An 18,540-nucleotide genomic window follows, 5' to 3' on the forward strand; every position below is an offset into this window, starting at 1 on the left:
TGGGAGAAATAAAGATTACATCGGTCAGTTTCATAAATATTTCAACATCATCTCTGGCAGTACACCTTCCCAATATTCTTCAAGGCATTCATGCACCTCATGAGGACCAATATTTAATGCTATCCTCTCCACTCAACAGAAACATTAACCTCATCTGAGTGCAAATGTGTGTACGTCTGTCTGAGCCGGCAGATCTGAGACCAGCTCTGCGCAATAGGCTTTGTATCACGCCTGCAGTTCCGATTGATCGTCTCGGCAATCAGCAATTAAGCCCTAGTGATCAGAGCGGGAGAGGGGAGGAAGGGGGAGGGAAGAGGAGGTGGGAGGTAGCCCCCTACCCCACCCGGCTCCTCTCTTGTCAGCCCAGGAAAGGCTTCACTCAACTGGGGTGCGTTTGGCCCGGGGCTGGGCTCACTGGTGGAGGTTAACTCCAGCATAAATAAGCATCTTTGGACTCATTACAGGGATTAGAGAGTAATTCGCCTGCGAGGAAGGAGACGGCTGCCAGGGTTTTGGTACAGTTTACTACAGTCTTATAGGGGCGAGGGCCCTGGAGATTACAGAGGGAGAGAGATGGAAAGGCAGCAAAAGAGAGAAAGGCCAAGGGAAAAGAGAGGCTGGCTGTCAAGTGTGTGTGTGTGTGTGTGTGTGTGTGTGTGTGTGTGTGTGTGTGTGTGTGTGTGTGTGTGTGTGTGTGTGTGTGTGTGTGTGTGTGTGTGTGTGTGTGTGTGTGTGTGTGTGTGTGTGTGTGTGTGTGAGAGAGAGTGTGTGAGAGAGAGAGTCAATCCAAGCCCCCGGCTGCCCCCTTGATCTTGAGCATGTTGGGGTGCTGTGAAAACGGATAATGGGAGTTAGAACGACCGGGCCTGTCTAGAGAGAAGTGTGCTGATTGTTATAACTTTCCCTCATCTCTCTCCCCTCCACTTAACTAAACAAACACCCAAGAGGTAGCACTCTATCAATTTTAATGATGTTGAAATACAATTTAGGCACAAAATACACAACAAATGCTAATTTGGCCATGATGAGAGGCATCAGAAATTCCTCCCATTATTTATTCAGCTGACTTTCTGCATTTTTCATCAGAACAAATATTCCCATTTCAACAAATACACACACACACACACACGTGCTAACACACAGCCAATTTGGAGCATAAATCAACACATTCCCTCATCAAATATATGCTCTGTGTGGTTCTCTGCAGTCTGTCCAGTGCACCAAAGACAAATAGTTCTGTCCCAAGTCCAGCTGGAGAAACGTTAGGGCCAGAGGATTGTCAATATATGCATACATACATTAAACATAGCAGGTCTATGTGTGTTCAGGAAAGACACTGACATCATAAAGACTGAATTCCAGTCATAAACTCATTCATGTACACCTCGTGATTTTCCCAAGCACCTCTTTTTTCATGTTTTAATATACTTTACTAGACATTCTCATATTATAATTGTTCAATGCATTTTCATCAAAATGTGGCACTTTAAGATATCAACATTATTATACAGTTAGTCATAAGTAATTTTCTTTCAATCAGCATTTTAATTATTATAAATCCAAATAATTACAAATACATTCAAATGGCAACCATCTCCACCTCCATCTTCAACGGCTCAGGCTGCCCTGCTTCTGCACCACATTTGGGGCAGGTGAGGTCGGGGTCTGCAATACTGTGTGTTTTGATGCAGTAGTAGCAGAAGACATGTCGGCAGCCCACCGTATGGGGCATGGTTGGCCACTCTCCACACAGTCCGCACTCTTTCCACACCCCTTGCTCTTCCGTGCTTCCCTTCCTTTCTGTGCTGTCTCCCCCTGAAACCATCGAGAACACCTTTGCTTTCAGTTTCCTCGTATTGATCAGAGGTAACAGGAAGATAAGGAACTCTGCGAAGCCGTGCCACAGCAGCTCGCGGTTCATGTACTGGTACGTTACGTCCCGGACCACGTTGGGCTTGCTGAAGGCCGCCTGAGCTCCCACAATCCTTTCAGCCAGGACAGGATGGCGACCTTTCCTTAGGAACACGAGGAAGTTGATGAGACTTGCGATCTGTGTGATGCTAGAAACAAGGGTCAGGCTGTTGCGGAGAGCCTTTTGGAGTAAGCCACTGTCTACTGCAGACGCTGCTGAACTCAGACTCTGAAGCAGGCTGTAGGAGCGTTCCTGCAGCCAGCGTGGACCCGCAGTGAGCAGCGCCAGGCCCAGCTTCTGCCTGCGAGACAGAGGTCTGTAACGGGGAGACGTAGAGAGGGTGTTGTGGTACCGCAGGCTCAGTAGAGACTGGCCCACAGTGGCACTGTTAGAATAAAGTGTGAACCTCCACAGGAGCAATTGGAGCAGAGCCCTCAGTTCTGGCTCCAGTGGGGTGAGCAGGCCCGGCCGGCAGTAGTGGAAGCACTGGGAGAACTGGGTCCATACCAGCTGCTCTAAGGCTGTGTCTAGTTCAAGGGCATCCAGCTGGCTGATGCGCAGCACTGGGGTCTGCGGGTCGACATCACTTCCTGGACTAGAGCTTTTAGCTGTCCTTTTTTGGTCGTCCTCGCTTTCCAAACCTGCGGGAAAAAAGATAAATGTTAATTATGTTTTTCAGGAAACAGATGTAACAAAGGAGTACAAAAGCTATCCCCAATGACAACAAAACTTATAACACATATATAAAAAACTACAACCTTGAAATTCCCCTAAAACTGCAAATAAGTTCAAGTACATAAATGTCTCATGACTTAACATATTTAAATACTTTAATACTGTATTACTGGATCTATTAAAGTCAGGGTCATGAGCAAAATATACACAGAGGCAAAACTATTAAAAGGACAACTGGGTTGTTGGAGGAATGAGGCCCCGGAGGTGAGGCCCATCCTGTTAGGAGGGTTATTTTTTCTTTATACATAGGAACGGAAATCACTTTTCACATGTAAAACCCGTCCTTAATGCAACCTTTGAGCTGTGCAATGCAGAGGAGCAGGGGGTCTTAGACGGCTCTCTCCAGTGTATACACACACAATCCCAAGCACGCACACACACATAGAAACACACACGCAGGAGGCGAAGCCCAGGGGCTCTTGGTGCCTGCTCCCTCTGGAGATAGGGGTGTGTGTACAAATCACATCACTAGGGATTAGGCTAACGGCACAGTCTCTGGTACACCGTAAACATCTGCCAAATGTGGAACAATTTTCCTCCCCCTAGAGTCGACTCCATATGGGATCCCACCATTGTGACGTCTGGGCTATTTTGCGCTGCATACGTTTAGAAAAGTGCTCACAGTTCCCCCAGTTTTATCTGCCCTTTCCTCAAATGAAACGCTTAAGAAGTGGGAGACTAACTAACGCAGGGAGAGACAGAGCAAAAGGCCCAGAGAGAGAGAGAGAGAGGGAGACCGAGAGGCCTTTTCTGACAGTGGCTTTTGTGTCTCACTGAACAGGATTTGTCACGAGGCTTTAAAAGAGATTTCAGCCGGGTAAATATGGCAGTTTTGACAGAAAGAGAGGGAGATGATGGTCACTTTAGACGTTTCTTGAGGAGGTAAAAAAAAACATTCTTATATACGGTGGCAATGCTCGGGTTTATTGTGGCGCGCAGGACCATCTGTGTATTCATGATGTTTCAATAGAGCCAGGATACACCGTCCAACTAAATTAGAATTAGCAAATGAATGAAAAAATAGTGAATTCACGCTGAAGTAAGCAGGTGTGACAAATTCATTGAGCTGCATTTGAAATGCTGCCATGTTTAGTGACTAGAACCTCGCCTGTGACGGAAGTGGAGTTTGGGTTTTAAAAAAGAAAAAGTGGAGGTAGTCTGAATGTGGATGCTCAATAAACACACTCTATTTGTTTAGTTTAATCTGAAAGTTTTTCCTTGATGGGAGAAAATGTGCAGATTATGTGCCTGTGTGTGTGTGTGTGACTGTGTTTGTATGTCATGGGTAGCCTTGATCTATGCAGAGCTCTAATACATAGCCAAATTAATCTATCAGTCCACGGTTACACACACACATACACACCCACACACACAGACAGGTGGTGGAAATCCCCGTCACAGCAGCAGCCCTCTCTGGAGAGCAAACCCGGCCGGGTCCAATATCCTTTTGAAAGCCTTTTATCGAGCAGTTTACAAGTTATGAATGAATATGTTTTATTTGGGGAAACACGCTATTGACAGCCACCTATCAATAGTAATGTGACTATTGTCAAGGGTCTGTCAATATTAATGTAATTATGATGTAGAGGGATCAGAGGGATGCCGGAGTCGGGGGCCAAGTAACATCTCCTGCCCACTGCCATATCAATAGCTGGGATTGCTATTGACAGCTTCCCTTCAGACTTGCAGCACTTGCCAAATATATAACAAGCAGACACTTCAGTCAATGCCGGGCTGCCTATAAAAATTAAGCATTTGAATTTACAGCACTTTTACCGTGGACAGCTGGAAATCCATGTTCCTTATGTAATAGTCAAAAGTCAAAGTCAATGCCAGTGTTTACAGAGCACGGTGTGCGATACAAGCGGACTGACTCTTTCTCTGATGAATTCACTCAGACACACACCTGAAGTGATACATAGAATTTATACTTTTCGCGTGGGTCAGCCAACCAGAGACAAAATGCCCTCTTTGTGAAAGGAGTTCACAAAAATTGACAAAACATCTAGGGTCTTCATTTTTGGACCTTGCTTTTCTGTCAAAGCTGTATAAAACACTTTAAAAAAACATCTTCCTGCTTAAAAGTTATTTTTGATTCAGGTCAGATGAGAGGGTTTTGTCTCCCCTTGTTCCCTTAGCCCGTGCATCTTGTTCCGACAAAGATAGCACACTGACTCAAGGCTGACTGCCGTAGCTTACAGCCAACAGCAACAACAATATCCAATCTAACAGGGAACACACAGCAACACCGCCTCAAGGGGAAAGGGGGCTATGACCAGTGTGAGGAAGGAAAGGAGAGGAAACAAAAGCGTACGGAGCATCAGACGGAAGCTGCACAGCTGCACCGAGTGCTCTGGAAATTAGACAGCGAGCAGTAATGACAGCTAACAAAAAGATGGATAGATAAAGACAAATGCTTCAGGAAACCTCTTAGCTACTGTCCACTGATACATTGAAGGGAAACTGTGGGAAATGATAGCTAAGGAGAAAAAATTAGAGAGGGGAAAACAGATAAGCACAGACCTCTCCCCCTGAGCTGACCTTGAGACTGACGGTCACAATAAAGGAGGAGGGAACCTTCCTAAAGCACAGCCACGCTGAGGTGCATCCAGGGAATAGCCTATAGAAAGAGGAAGGATGCACTTTCTTCTTGACCTTGGCTTTGGTGTCTAGGGAGGGGATGAGGGTATTTAGGGCAGGGGACTAAAGACTGAGGGATGCTGGAAAGGTGGCGTATCTCTGGGGTCTTTTACTGCAGGGGACAAGGGCTCTGAAGCTGCTAACGAGGCTATCAGTCCATGCCATTCGGAAGCTATGCGTCCAAAAGTCTCAATTTAGCTGCTGGCGTGGTGCAGGGCTCAAATTCCTGAGCACTTAGCAATGGTTGTTAGCATAATATATTTGCTGAAATAATGCATACACGTTCTCTTGGCCTTCTATGATGCTTGTAGCGAGAAATAGGCTATGCATTGGCAAAGCATGCTGAATTACAACTTTACATTTTCTTCTCTCGCTCATGTAAATTAATTTGTGTAAAAGCTCTAGTGAATAAAACCTATTTCTCTGAGCACCCCGTGTCATTTTTTCCCCCTCGCTCCCTCACTTTATTGCCCTTCTTTCGCCAGGAACGAGAGCAGGCCTATTAGCCACGGCCTTCTAATGTCCTCACTATGAAAACGGATGAGAATGTCAGATTAAGAACTTTTAAGAGAATGATGTCATGCTGCAGACCACAGGCATTACGGGGACGCTAAGATTACCCAGGCGGTAACCAGACTAATTGTTATGAGTCTGTTTCATGAAAAATGAATGTGTGCAAATGCACAGAGGGGTCTTCAGGCTGTGTGTATGTGTGTGCGTTACACACTAATGCTTTATCAAGGCTCTCCCCTTTTTGTAATCACCCAAGACTACTCCGAGCCACGGGGTGAGGGCCAAGTTAATGCCTGAATGCAAAAAAATACACATCAGTTAGGATAGCACGTCTCACGTAGGAAAAAAAATGTTCTCTGCTTAATCTGGTTTGCTCCAGAGGTAAATTATTTAAGAGAATTAATTGATTTCATGAGTAGGAAGGTTGAGTATGCTAGGGCTGTATGAGTAATAAGTACAGGGGTTTGCGAAAAACAACTTAAAAAGTAATGAAACATTTAGAGGGCAGAGAGGCACAATGAACGTGGTACAAAAAGGGGAACAGCTAATAAATGAAAGAACTGAAGTTATGTCTTTCTTACTGAGAGAGCACTGTGGTCTCACCTCATGCAAATACAATGTGTTGTACTGAGGAATATTTGATCAGCACATCTCTTAGCTTGTGCTTTATGCATGAAAGCATTTTTCTGTTTTTTAATCTGTGCAACAATTAAAAAGTGAGTGAGAGTAGAACATTCGACATTTACCGTCCTGTTCAATCAATGAGAATGGGAAAGCCACTGCAGGCTCAACATGCTAATAAAGGCACAACACCATGCAGTCATAACACACTGTAGAGATGCTACTTTAAGGAATCCCTCATGTATATCTATGTTTCAATCACTTTTAGGAATTGGATTGCTGCCGTTGAAAATGCTACCCCCAAATGACATGCTATACTGTTACGTTTATTTCACTTTAAAGATGTGCCTTCTGGCAATGTACACAACTATGATAAAAACATACTGTGATACTAACAGACACTGAATATGATGTATATAATTTAGCAGGATTAATTGAGCATGCTGGAGGTTTAGAGAACATCTGTAACATCTGTATGAATTAGCAGAAATACAACTGTGTGCACTGTTGGTCAGAATTTTTTTTTTTAACAATGTACAATATAATTGTACTAAAACTATAAAGCTAATCCGTCAAGCGCACAGATAACCCCCTTGCCTTTATCACTTGACTTCATCTGGAAACTGTAGCCCATAAAATGACCTTATGCCCCCAGAGTGAGATCACAGCCTAATTTAACTTCAGTGACTCTCTTAAAAACACACTCATTACACTAAGTGACACACGTCTATACTCCAACCTCATGCAATCAGCAGCTCCACATTCCCCCTCATCAGGACATTGTCTTTTAATTTTTTAAGCCCATGCCCATCAGTCTTTAACAACAACAAAACCCAAATCTGCTCCATTTTGATAATAAGGCAAAAGCATTATGTGATAATCACAGTAGGGATTAGGTTTTGGCAGAGAGTGCAAGAGCAGTGCAGTCAAAGCCAGTGGAAAGGAGAGATATAGCCATGAGACAGATAAGGGTAGAGGAGTGATGATTGGGATGAGAGAAATGAAGAGCAGTCTCTTGAAAATCAATAAGATCAACTTTGCCTTGAATCTTAATGTGGAAGGTTTGGATCTCTAGCACTGATTATTTAGAGGAATAATGGAATTATGTGCAGAGCAGTAACATACTCTTGAAGGGAAACACACTCACAAGGTTACCATCTAAAGTTGCAGTTGTGTAAATAAACCTGGATGTGGCTCGCGATGAATAATAATGTCCTCGTTTGAAACGCATGCACTATAGCCTACACATTGACAGACATTGACAATCGATTTGATTTTTAATGAAAACATGCAGGCAAATGATACTCATAACGCGTCAAACATACAACACTGACAGCAGAAAGCAACACGCAGGGGATAATATTAAACGACGAGTCTTTACATCGTTTATAAAAGCAGATGTTCTGCATTTGAGCTTTCCGTAGAACTAACACGGTATTCAGGAATATCATCCAGACTTTAATGATCGTTAAGCAAAACAACAGAGCTGTATTTACCCATTTCTTTTGGCGAACTCAACTCAGTCCTCACTGATTAGACGAAAACAATGTGTATTTCCGGGTTGTGGATGTAAAACCCGCCCCTTAAAGGGAAACCACCAATCGTGTGGAGAGACGTCATGACTATGAAGCCAAAGGGTAAAAATGAGCCAATCAGATCACGCAGCGGCAAACTTTGGGAGGGAGTGTCAGTGTGAGTGGAAATAAGTCTGTTAAAAGTCCTCCGTTGTAGTAACGGCACGGCAGATAGCGACCAAGTTGTTGGTGAAGCCACGGTAATTAACATAAAACCACACATATAATGTCTTACATGCACTTGTTATGCAAGGCACATACTTGTTTCAGTTGGCGTCACAGTTGTCAGACAATGTAAACTATAAATATGTGAACAGTTTGAAGCAAGCGTGGCAAGCAGTCATTAAGAGTGTTAGCTAGTTAGCTTAAAAAGTGCGTGTACTGTAGTTGAGCCACGCTGAAAACTTTCACTACCATGAGCAAAAAGACAACTTCACCGGAGTCAGGCAAAAACGTAAAGCTTTTGGGACATGAAAGTGATAATTTGAACCTGCCACCTCCCCCAGAAGAGAAGCTGGAAGTTTCTATCTACGACTCAAACAACATTAAACAGCTTGTAAACGAGTTCAAGGGACTCCACGTGCAGAGATTGACATGTCTCGAGCTGGACACCACTTTAAACAAAGAGGAACGGCAGCAGGTGAGTAAATACCTCACAGATAGAACGTTTAAAACGTGTCTCATTGGTAGTGTGGCCGAGCGGTCTAAGGCGCTGGATTTAGGCTCCAGTCTCTTTGGAGGCGTGGGTTCGAATCCCACCACTGCCATTATTATCATTTAAGTTTCTCGTGATGACTGATATGCTCACTGTACGTCCGACATAAAACGTCTCCTTATCGACAACTAGTTATTGTACGTGTCTGTTTCCATCTAGATGAAGACACAATATTTTAAATGTCTCATAAGAAATCAACACATATTGACCCCATAGTGATATTCTGTCTTGAAGTGACAGTTAAGTCAAATTATTTACAAGGCAACCTCAGCAGTGTCCTAAGTTAACTTTCCAGGGTTTTGGACCCCAGATTTAATTTAAGTCAACAGCATACATTTCAAATAATTGAGGACCCCATTCAGACTCAAAGTATCTACAGGAAGTGTATTTTCTGCCTACATCTATTGTCATTAGGTTATCATCCATCCAATACAAATCAAAGCGCATCCTGTCCACCGTGACTTGGCCATCAGAAGATGACCTCTGTCCCGTCAGACAAATGACAGGAGGAAGCACAGGGGTGCTTTCATAAAGCCGCAGCACTTGTAACAGGTGGCAAATTGCATTATGTTTCCATCTGAGCGGCAGAGATCAGGAACACAGATCCACACTCATATTTAAAAAAGAGAGGTTTCTAATCATCAGGCTTGTCATGTGACATCATTTAGCGACAGAATGTAGCCTGTGTGAGCTGGGCTGTGCATCAAAGGAAGTGTAACAAGGTTTGGGAGATGGGTTTCGGTCAGCCGGCCCCAGTCTTAACAAGGTTACATGTTTAGAACCCAGGAGCTTCCAAGTCCTAAAGGTTGATATGGACAATTAATCACAAAGCTTGTCCATTGAAAACACAAAGCCCATTCATCCATGAACCCATTGTAGGTTTATGATGTTTCCTATTTTATTCGAACAACCTGCAAATTAAACAATTCATACAAAGTATTTTTTCTTACGCTATAAGGGTCGAAGCTGGCAGGCATAAGGAGTGTTAAGAAAGACATGTATAACGTTTGTAACAATATTTTTTGCCCACAGAAAAGGTTAAGCCAAACAGAACTTAACCCAGGCTATGCTCACTAAACTTTGACTAAATACAACTGAAAAGACTAAATTGGCCTAACGTTTTTTAAACAAAGTGTTAACTTAAAGGCAAAAACTACCAGCGAAACTATAAATAACATAGAACAGAAGGGTATGTTTCTCAGTATATACTGTTTTTTTCCAGCACCAGCAACCTCAGCACTGGTAACTTTAAGAAATAGAAAAATAGAATGTCTTAAGGCAAACTTATCTAAAGACAAACTAAGGTGTGTTACTCTCCCTGAAGCGAAACATCAGTGTTATATAACGCGTCAGGGGACGGTACAAAGATGCTTGTTGACTTCTTTGGCTTTAGGGGACAGACGTTTATGAACACAGATGTACGGGGCTCCTCTAAGGCAAAATAATTCTGAATTTAAGAAGCATTCCCTTTTTATTTTGTATGCGTATTAATGTTTTTACTGATATAAAAGACTGACCTAGAAGAATGCACTGAAAGCTAGTAAGTAAGTCTTAGGAAGAACAGTGGGCTTTTGTTTCTGACAGTTACCCATGCTGGAATAATTGTTGATGTCCAAATTAAGTTTTTATGCTCTTTAAAAAAAACCTGTGAGACTGACCGTTGAGCGGCCCGACTAAGCAAGGAGGCAGAGAGTTCAAATATAACATATAGCATTTATTCCTCATGGACACATGATTCACAGCCTCAATATTGCTGTCCACATGAACACAGTCAGCACCAACAAGGATCTCACACACACTACCAGGAAACACAGAGCCTAAATACACACAGACTAATCAACCAACAAGACACAGGTGAGGGGGGGGGACACACAGGGCACCAGGTGAACACAATCAGGAGTAACACACATGGGGAAAGGGAAACACTTTTCAAAATAAAACCACATGTGCAATAGTACAAGGCTCGAAGCCGTCAGTCCACAGTGACGAAGTTACGTTTGTCACAAAACCAAACAGGAGTTTTAGCTTGTCAGGGGTATGACTCAATAAAAACTGCTTAGTACTACTGTCAGCATGTTTAAACCCAGCAGATGAACCAACGTTTGATCCCTCTGTGCTGTTGTTCTTGCAGAAGAAAGTGAATTTCCTGTGGTCTTATGCGAATGACCTCGTAGAGCAGAACCAGGTGCTGGTCGAGACCGTTGAGGATCTGCAGATGGAAGCTGACAACAAGGTTTCCTGTCGGGGAATGAAGCTCCACGCCTCAGATCCCATCCTGAACGTAAGGTGTTATACATTTTTTTATAGCAATTTGGTTCAATTAAGTAGTTCACCTAGAAAGAGTATTTTCATTTTCTTTGATATTTCTGTTTTACAGTCTTGTTATGCTATTCATTTCCTTTGTCTTTAAGAGATCTATCTGAATGGATTACACGCAGGGTAACTTGGATAAAAAGTGCTTCAAAGTATACTGTACATATTACCATTCTTTTACTTTTTGGGTATGCGTTTCTCTAAGAATATAGTAACATCTTCATGTATTGGGACCAAATATATCTCCTGAAGACAAATATTCATCAATGAAATAAAACCATAAAAAGACTACAACCTTATAGTGTTGCACGGTGTACCGATACTTGAAAGGTACCGCGATACCCTGACGTTAAAAACGTTACGATTCCTCCGTTTCATTAGTATCGGTACTTTAAGAATGACGGGGAAAAGTACTCCTGTGAGAAAGCGCCGTTACGTGTGTGTTCAACGCTCTGCTTCCACTCCCTGCACTGCAGCCGTGCCTGCAGTCCCTCCCCTCTCAAGCACGCTCTAAGTCCCTCCCCTCTCTCGTGCACGCGCTAGCTGCCAGAGCATGTGAGAAAACGAGAAGCATGGCTGCAAGTGGGAGTGCAACTGCCGCTGCGCCTCGGCTTGTTGACAACAAAGGCGCCAGAAGTGACATTTGGAAGTATTTTAGCAGGGCTGCCAACACTCACGCATTGAGCGTGAGAGTCACGCACTCACGCCACACTTGCCTTTCCTCACGCTAAGTTTTCGTCCAAAATAAATGTATATAAAGTGAAGGAACAGCAAACCGAGCAGTCTACGAAATGAGACGGTCTTCTGGCTTGGTTCAGTAAAGTTGGAACGATATTGGGAGATTCTGATTTCACGGATCAATAACTCATGAACAAAACGTTATTCAGACACAGATGACGTCTCCTAAGTACCGTGGTAAGGTTGACAACGAACTACAATCACATTTGATCAAAAAAAGCCAATACGCGCCATCCTCCGAGCTGGACACATTACATTGGTCTCTATCCGCTGCCGGAGAAGAAACGAGTGCTCAGGGACCGTCTGCAAAGTGCAACTCCCAAAAAAGAGAATACAATAATATTCAATCACTATTATACAGCTTATTACTACCAAACTCACTACATACATAATAGTCTCCTGGTGGTCATACTACAGCAGAGAGTTTGGAAGAATATGCTTTTGAATAATTTTGGGGAATATTTATAATGTAACATCTTCAATAACTATGGCATCATCTTAAATAACTTTACTATTATACAATATATTTCTACCAAACTCACTATTTGCATTGTTAGCATCTGGTTAGTGAATTAATGGGAAACCCTAGTTTGTACATGTTCAATACATTTGTAACACTGTACACATGAACGTTTCTTTTTTCGGTTCACCAAAAAAGAAATCTCACTCCAAGCTGAACTCAAATGTTGGCAGCCCTGATTTTAGCTATATCTCTGACAGTGAGGTTATGTTCTATTTTTTGTCGGAGACCTCATTGTGTTGAATGTCATTTATTTAGTTTAATATACAAATCTATTTTGACAAAAAAGAATCGGAATCGCAATTCTTGACTTGGTATCGAAACCAAAATATTGGTATCGTGACAACACTACAACCTTAACATTTTTTAAATCTAATCCAATCTCTACACCCTGATAATACAGAGACTCCTCTTGAGTGTGCATATATGAATAAAGAGCACAATAACTTTAAAGTAAAAGAAAGTAGAAACCTTTGAAAGTTTAACAGGAATTTATTTGCAAACCCAACTTTTATCCTTGGGATTTTATACAAATAAAGGTCAGGTATTTGGTAATAAGTGAAGCAGCGTATGTCAAAAGGAGGACATTCCTAATCATAAACAACATCTAAATACAAATACCAAAATGCATAAGCACGTCAGAATTAACACAAAAGAGAGAAAACGACAAAGCAAGTTTAAAACGGAATAACAGCTCATGGCTTTCTTTGCTATGCTGCTGTATCTGCCTCCAAGAACATTTCTTTGTGTGCGCTTCTCGAGGCCAAGGCATCTTTGACTTTAGAGAATTCAATCAGCGGAGATCAGACCCTGACTGTGGTTAACAGTTAAGACCATGAGAATCCCTCATTGTTTACACAGAACAATATCAGTGTGCAGAATATTGGCAATGTAGAAAAGCATTAAGGACGAGCCTGGAGCCGCCCGCGCAACAGTTTCTGTTTTTAATGACTCGCGCAGTTGTGTTATTTGACTGCATGTAAGCTGAAAAAAGTCCTCTCTTATTATTTCTTAAGTCTGTGGCCATTTTCTGGAGGAAACCACACATTATTATTCATTCTAAGAAGAGTGGAGGTGGGAAGCTGAGTGCAGAAATGCTTTACCAAATGTATTCTTTTGTCCAAAGCAGGACTGTATGGACATCACCACTTGATGTAGTGGCCGTAAGGTATTGTTATAGTTAGGCCCAGGCTTCATTCAATATTCCCCCTTCTGAGTGAATTTTGCACACAGAAAAATAATTATGGCCTTTTATCCATCAAAGTACTTATCTGCTTTATGGAGAAGGTCAGAGGGCTTGCTTTGTGTGCTCTCTGCGCCGGTCTCAAAGGCTCAGGTAACATAATGCTTTGCACTTCTCAACTCAAAGCTGTCCATTTTAGCGTTCTGAAATTGTGTTTTCCTCAATGACAAATTGCTTAATCAAAACGGAAAATAAATCCTTGGTTTCTCTTCCATAGTGTTTTCTTAGATGCCTTTACTTAATAGTGTGTACAATATTTTCCTGCAAACTATATCACAATACATGCGTAACGAATGGTAAGAATAACCAAGACCTTTAAGAGTTTTCACATGTTCACTGTAATTGAATTGTAGGCACTTTATTTAGCTCTTTGGCAGAAGAAAATACAGCTAAAGAGTAATAGGTGAGAAAAATGTGGAAATTGATCAAATGAAATTCTTTCAGCTGACTCCTTTTGTTCATTCAGTTGCACAAGTTAGTTTAGCCGCCAAAAGACACAGTGTGAGGGAAGTGTTGCCGTGCTATCGACCCTGGTTCGGCTTTTGAATCTCCATTTTCACCCGTCTTAAAACGATGCTCTCACTGTCTGTTTCGGTTACTTTGTATGTTTTCAGGGTCTGGATTGGTAAACAAATACAAATAAATGGACTCCTTCACTCAACAGTCTATTAGGATAGCCAGGGGACAACAGTGTGTTTCTGCTCTGATGTCCATAATGTGAAATCCAATCAAATGAAGAGCATTTAGAGCTACTTATGGAACGTTCCACCATGTAAACGATGCAATGAGCTCTGTAATAGGAGCTTAGCTAACGTCTGATTGAATCGTAGTGTATGGTCTTGTTGATGCACAATAGGGTTGAACTGTAATGGACACTAAACAGAGTTTGTTTTGTGGTCATAATATCATGAAATCCAAGGCTTGTGTTCTCTGTTCTAGACTGCTGCAATTAGCCTGTTGACTATATGTCATCCATCCAAGGACATATGTAGCATCATCATGTTCCCTGCATACTTTATAACCCTGAATTAAATAGTACTTAGAATTATACGGAATATCTATGTTAACCTGTGGTTACAGGAAATGCTTTCAGTACGCATAAGTTCAGTTCAATATTGAAGTCATAGGAACAAAAGTTATGACTCTACTGTCCTTACCTGATGAACCCCACCAGCTTCTCCCTGGTCAAACTTTCTTTAGTCATTCTATGCCAAAGTCATTGCAGTGAACTTCAATTCATCCTGTCATGTTTCATTGACGCAGGTATTTAAGGATTATTAAAAATCATAGAAAGTTGTTCCAGTTGCAGATAGACTCTAAAACAGCACTCAGAGTATATGTACTCGTGTTAGGAAGTAGACTCCCAGTCCTTGCGGTGCTCTTTCCAGTATCACTTTCCATAGCTGGCAGATTTTCCAGCCAATTAAAAATGATGGAATAACTTTCTTTGTCTCATTTGGTTACAATAAAAAGCATTATTATGAGTGCTGAGGAGTTTCTCAAAGAAATGTCCTTTAGTCCTCTGGTTTATACTCTTGTTGGTCATTTTGGCATCTTAAGGATTAGTAATAATATAATACAATAAAATTGGCACTTCCATTGAACTCTATAGTGATGTTTTTTCCACTTGCGTTCTTCCAGAGAGGTCAAAGTCACAAGAGCAGCTACAGAACAACTTAGTGGCAAGGATTCAGTATCGTGCTTGAGGACACTTTTGTTGGCCAGATTGTGGGTTTCAATGAGTGGGAAGATGAATAAAGCACCCTCGTTTTGAGACATATAAAATAGGGTAATGTTAATAACATGGCTCAGTCGGTAGTTGTAGGTTTAACTCTTTAGTCCAGAGCTTTCTGTTATCATTTGGTCCTTTTTAAGTCTTTGGTAAGGTATGTTTTTTACATCCGTTACAGTATCCAGGCTTTTTTGCACATTTTGTTTGTGTGTGTGCACATTATGTGCAGTCTGTGTGTCTATTGGGTAGATTTCTTAATTCCCAGAGTTTAGCCTCTGGCCTGCGGGGCAGTGTGGGGGACTGTGGAGGCCTGAGGGGGATCAGTGTAGATCAAAACAGATCAGTAGGGATCATTTGGGATCACTGGCCTTGTCTTTGATCTACTCATCCTGCCATTTCACCATTCCCACACAATTCTCAAATGATTACCATACCAGGAATATTCAAACATGTTAGTAAACACATTTTTCAGACTGGAGACGTGTGCTTCTTGCAAATCACATTTTCGATGCTTGTTAGCTCTTCTTCTTTATAAAAAACAGGGCTAACAACTTAAACCTAATTTATTTTGTCTTATTTGTATCCGAGGAGAAGCAAATGGCTTATAACAAGTGTCGACTATAAATTTGCCAACTGAAAGTCGGGAAAGTCTCCAGCTGTGATGATAGTCTCCAATTTTTGGTGCGATTCACAAAGTGACTATTTATGACATTGCCCATAAACCACAGAACAGGGGCTATAAAAATGCTCCGGAACCAAATGAGAAAATTGGCCTCATGACTTAATCCATGCTAATGAGGACATCATTTTTCCTGTCATGGGGAGAAACCCTCTATAGAAGCTCTCTTAAGAGCCATTTCAACTACGCAGTACATAACAAAATAAGTAACTTATGGCGTAGCTGTTGGAGGAAAACCTTAATGGAAATAACAAAAACAGCCTTCTTCTAAGGATGACCACAGCTTTTAGAATTGATACAGTTCTCAACCACACATCATCCGGATGCATTGAGAATAACATTTCATTCAGCCACTTGGAATAAGTGCGTTTAACCATGAAGAGAATCTTGCAGGTACAGAGAGACGAACCTTTGTAGGTGCTACTGCATGGCTTCAAAATAAGCCTTTCTAAATGCTAAGTACAAAAGAGATCCTTTTTGTTTGCCAAGGTGCGGTGGATCCAGATGGGTTTTAGCATAGTTAAAAGTCGTGATTTTGTTTTATAGTCGCACTCGCAGAGAGGTATTTGGGAGCCGATTGGTGCACGTGCTGGAGTGTATGGTTTAGTTATTTTCTGGGTGTAGGAAAGGCCTGATTCCTTCACAGCCTCGCAGGCCAGTAAAAGTGTCTTAAAGCGGAGGAAAATATGTGGCATCTTCTCAGCAAGTTAAGTTCTAATAGCATTATTGGTATTTGATTAGCTACAAGTGATCTATATTAGAATAAAGCTGGCTACCTTGTAAGCTCTTCTTGTTTTGGGAGTAATGCAAAAAGGCAGTTGCTCCAAACGTGGCTGACCCTGTGTAGACGTGAGGGCCCGGATCAAGTCAATGAGAGAAGGTGGAAACTCAATTCAGGTCTGCATTCAAAACAGTCCCTGAACTCTTTGACCTTAACCAGTCTCTTCCCCCCCCTTCCTCACACACTGAAAAACACACACACATACAGATACACATACACATACACATACACATACACATACACACACACACATATATATAGCATTGCTTGGGGCAGAGCTGGTGTGAGGGTGAGAATGAGAGAGTGGGGGAGGTCAGGGGGTTGCGATGGTTGACTATGCTAATGCTGTTGTTAATGACTTTGCTGTGAGTGATAATTGATCGCGTTCATTACCATATTAACTTCTCTGCCCCCACCCTATCCAGAACCCCCCATTTCCCAGTCTCTCCCCATGCAGTAATGGATGCCCCCGTTTGATCCTTCAAATAATGAACTAATTAGCTTAATTAAAATCAATAGATGTGCCAATACCGGGTTAGACATCTCAGGGATGCCGTCTCTATCTGCAAGGGGAGGAATTTCTGAAGGAGTGGGTGAGGACGGATGGATGTCAGGAAGTAAAAGGAGCAATACATACACTTCAGGAATGGTGGGAAAAGAAGACGAGGAGCTGAAGGGAGAAAAGCGAGACTAATACACATTTTTAAGCAAAAATGCAGGTTTTTCCAACACAGGAAAAACCGCTATTATTTGCGACAGACCCTTTTTCTTGCCAGTAAACTATTTTGACAGTCAGTTTTTTTTCTGGTGTATCGTAAACGCGTAGGAACCCAGGGTTAGTAAATATTAGAAAGCAGAGTTGATGGTGTGGATGAGTTTTAAAATAACTTTTTTTTTCTAGAGTCTTATGGCTTTTAGAAGATTATTTTAATTGAAAGTTAATAAATTATAGTAATGGTCCAAATCCCTTTTAACGATGAGCTTTGATAATGAGCTGGAGCTATAAATACCTGTAACTGCTGCAGACTCATTTGACCCGGACATTAATGTGGATTGAAACCTGTCCCACTGAAGACAAAAGACAGATTTGAGTGCTTCTTATGTTTTTTTGTCCAGTGGGAAAGGGGACTAGTGGGGCACAGAAAAAGATGAACATGTTATTAGGAAATAGAATGAGAAAAAAAAGAAGAGGTGGGTACAAACACAAAGAAGGCGTAAATGGGATGATGGAGTTGCAATTTCTATGATGGTTAAATGTACAAATTAGTGGACAATGGCAAAGACAAGAAAGCATGAAAGAAAGAGACAGAAAATATCAGAGGAAAGGAGGGAGCCACAGAGAGGGGGAACTAAACGAGAGAGAGGGAGAGAGGTTCCTAATGCTGATTTATGAGTGCTTGACGGTCGTTAGCTGGAATAAATGGCTTGTAGGAGTGGCTGCAGCATTACTCCCTGTACAGGATACTAAGTGCATTGTAAGGTCAGCCATAAGGCCAAACTTACATATGTAGTGCTCTGCCCTTGTAAACCTTTGTTAATATATCAGCTACAGGATGGGACTGTAACTAGTCCATCTGATACACCCGGATGACTGCGACTCCCTAACCTGCATGCTAATACACTTTGATTTTGAGACCAAAGTTTAATGGACACAACTTTTATAGTTGGATACAAAAATCAAACGCACCTACTGTGTTTGGTGGTCACAATTTGCTTTGCCAGAAAATGTATTTAACAAGTATAAATTCCCATGATTTGATATCTTAATAAAATATTTATATACGATTGATGACTCGGATGATGATTCAGAGTCTTGGCCAGGAT

The 18,540-nt window shown here is 41.8% G+C and overlaps 2 protein-coding genes and 1 non-coding gene across 10 annotated transcripts in view; 2 read left to right on the plus strand and 1 right to left on the minus strand.

The window, feature by feature from the left end:
- Window positions 1–1,011: 1,011 nt before the first annotated feature.
- On the minus strand, window positions 1,012–7,981 carry pex2 (peroxisomal biogenesis factor 2). The gene is made up of 2 exons (XM_034224952.1): window positions 7,918–7,981; window positions 1,012–2,553 (listed from the first exon to the last, which is right to left on the minus strand). The coding sequence occupies exons 1-2, from the start codon at window positions 7,919–7,921 to the stop codon at window positions 1,580–1,582; spliced, it is 978 nt and encodes a 325-aa protein (XP_034080843.1). The 5' UTR covers window positions 7,922–7,981; the 3' UTR covers window positions 1,012–1,579.
- A 165-nt stretch (window positions 7,982–8,146) lies between these two features.
- Window positions 8,147–18,540, plus strand: part of LOC117551857 (golgin subfamily A member 6-like protein 22) — a 103,793-nt gene continuing 93,399 nt past the window's right edge. For 5 of the 8 annotated variants that reach the window (XM_034224922.1, XM_034224923.1, XM_034224926.1 and 2 more), the window contains exons 1-2: window positions 8,147–8,635; window positions 10,842–10,991. In XM_034224922.1, coding sequence (XP_034080813.1) covers window positions 8,411–8,635; window positions 10,842–10,991 — 375 coding nt within the window. In that variant the 5' untranslated portion in view covers window positions 8,147–8,410. Of the gene's footprint in view, window positions 8,636–10,841; window positions 10,997–18,540 lie in introns of those variants that run through there. The other 3 variants (XM_034224927.1, XM_034224928.1, XM_034224929.1) reach the window with 3 other exon arrangements.
- On the plus strand, window positions 8,681–8,762 carry trnal-uag. Its single transcript has one exon. It is a non-coding gene; the product is annotated as a tRNA-Leu (tRNA).

The sequence above is a fragment of the Gymnodraco acuticeps genome, unplaced genomic scaffold (genome assembly GCF_902827175.1).
Source record: "Gymnodraco acuticeps unplaced genomic scaffold, fGymAcu1.1, whole genome shotgun sequence".
In the NCBI taxonomy this organism is placed as follows: Eukaryota; Metazoa; Chordata; class Actinopteri; order Perciformes; family Bathydraconidae; genus Gymnodraco; species Gymnodraco acuticeps.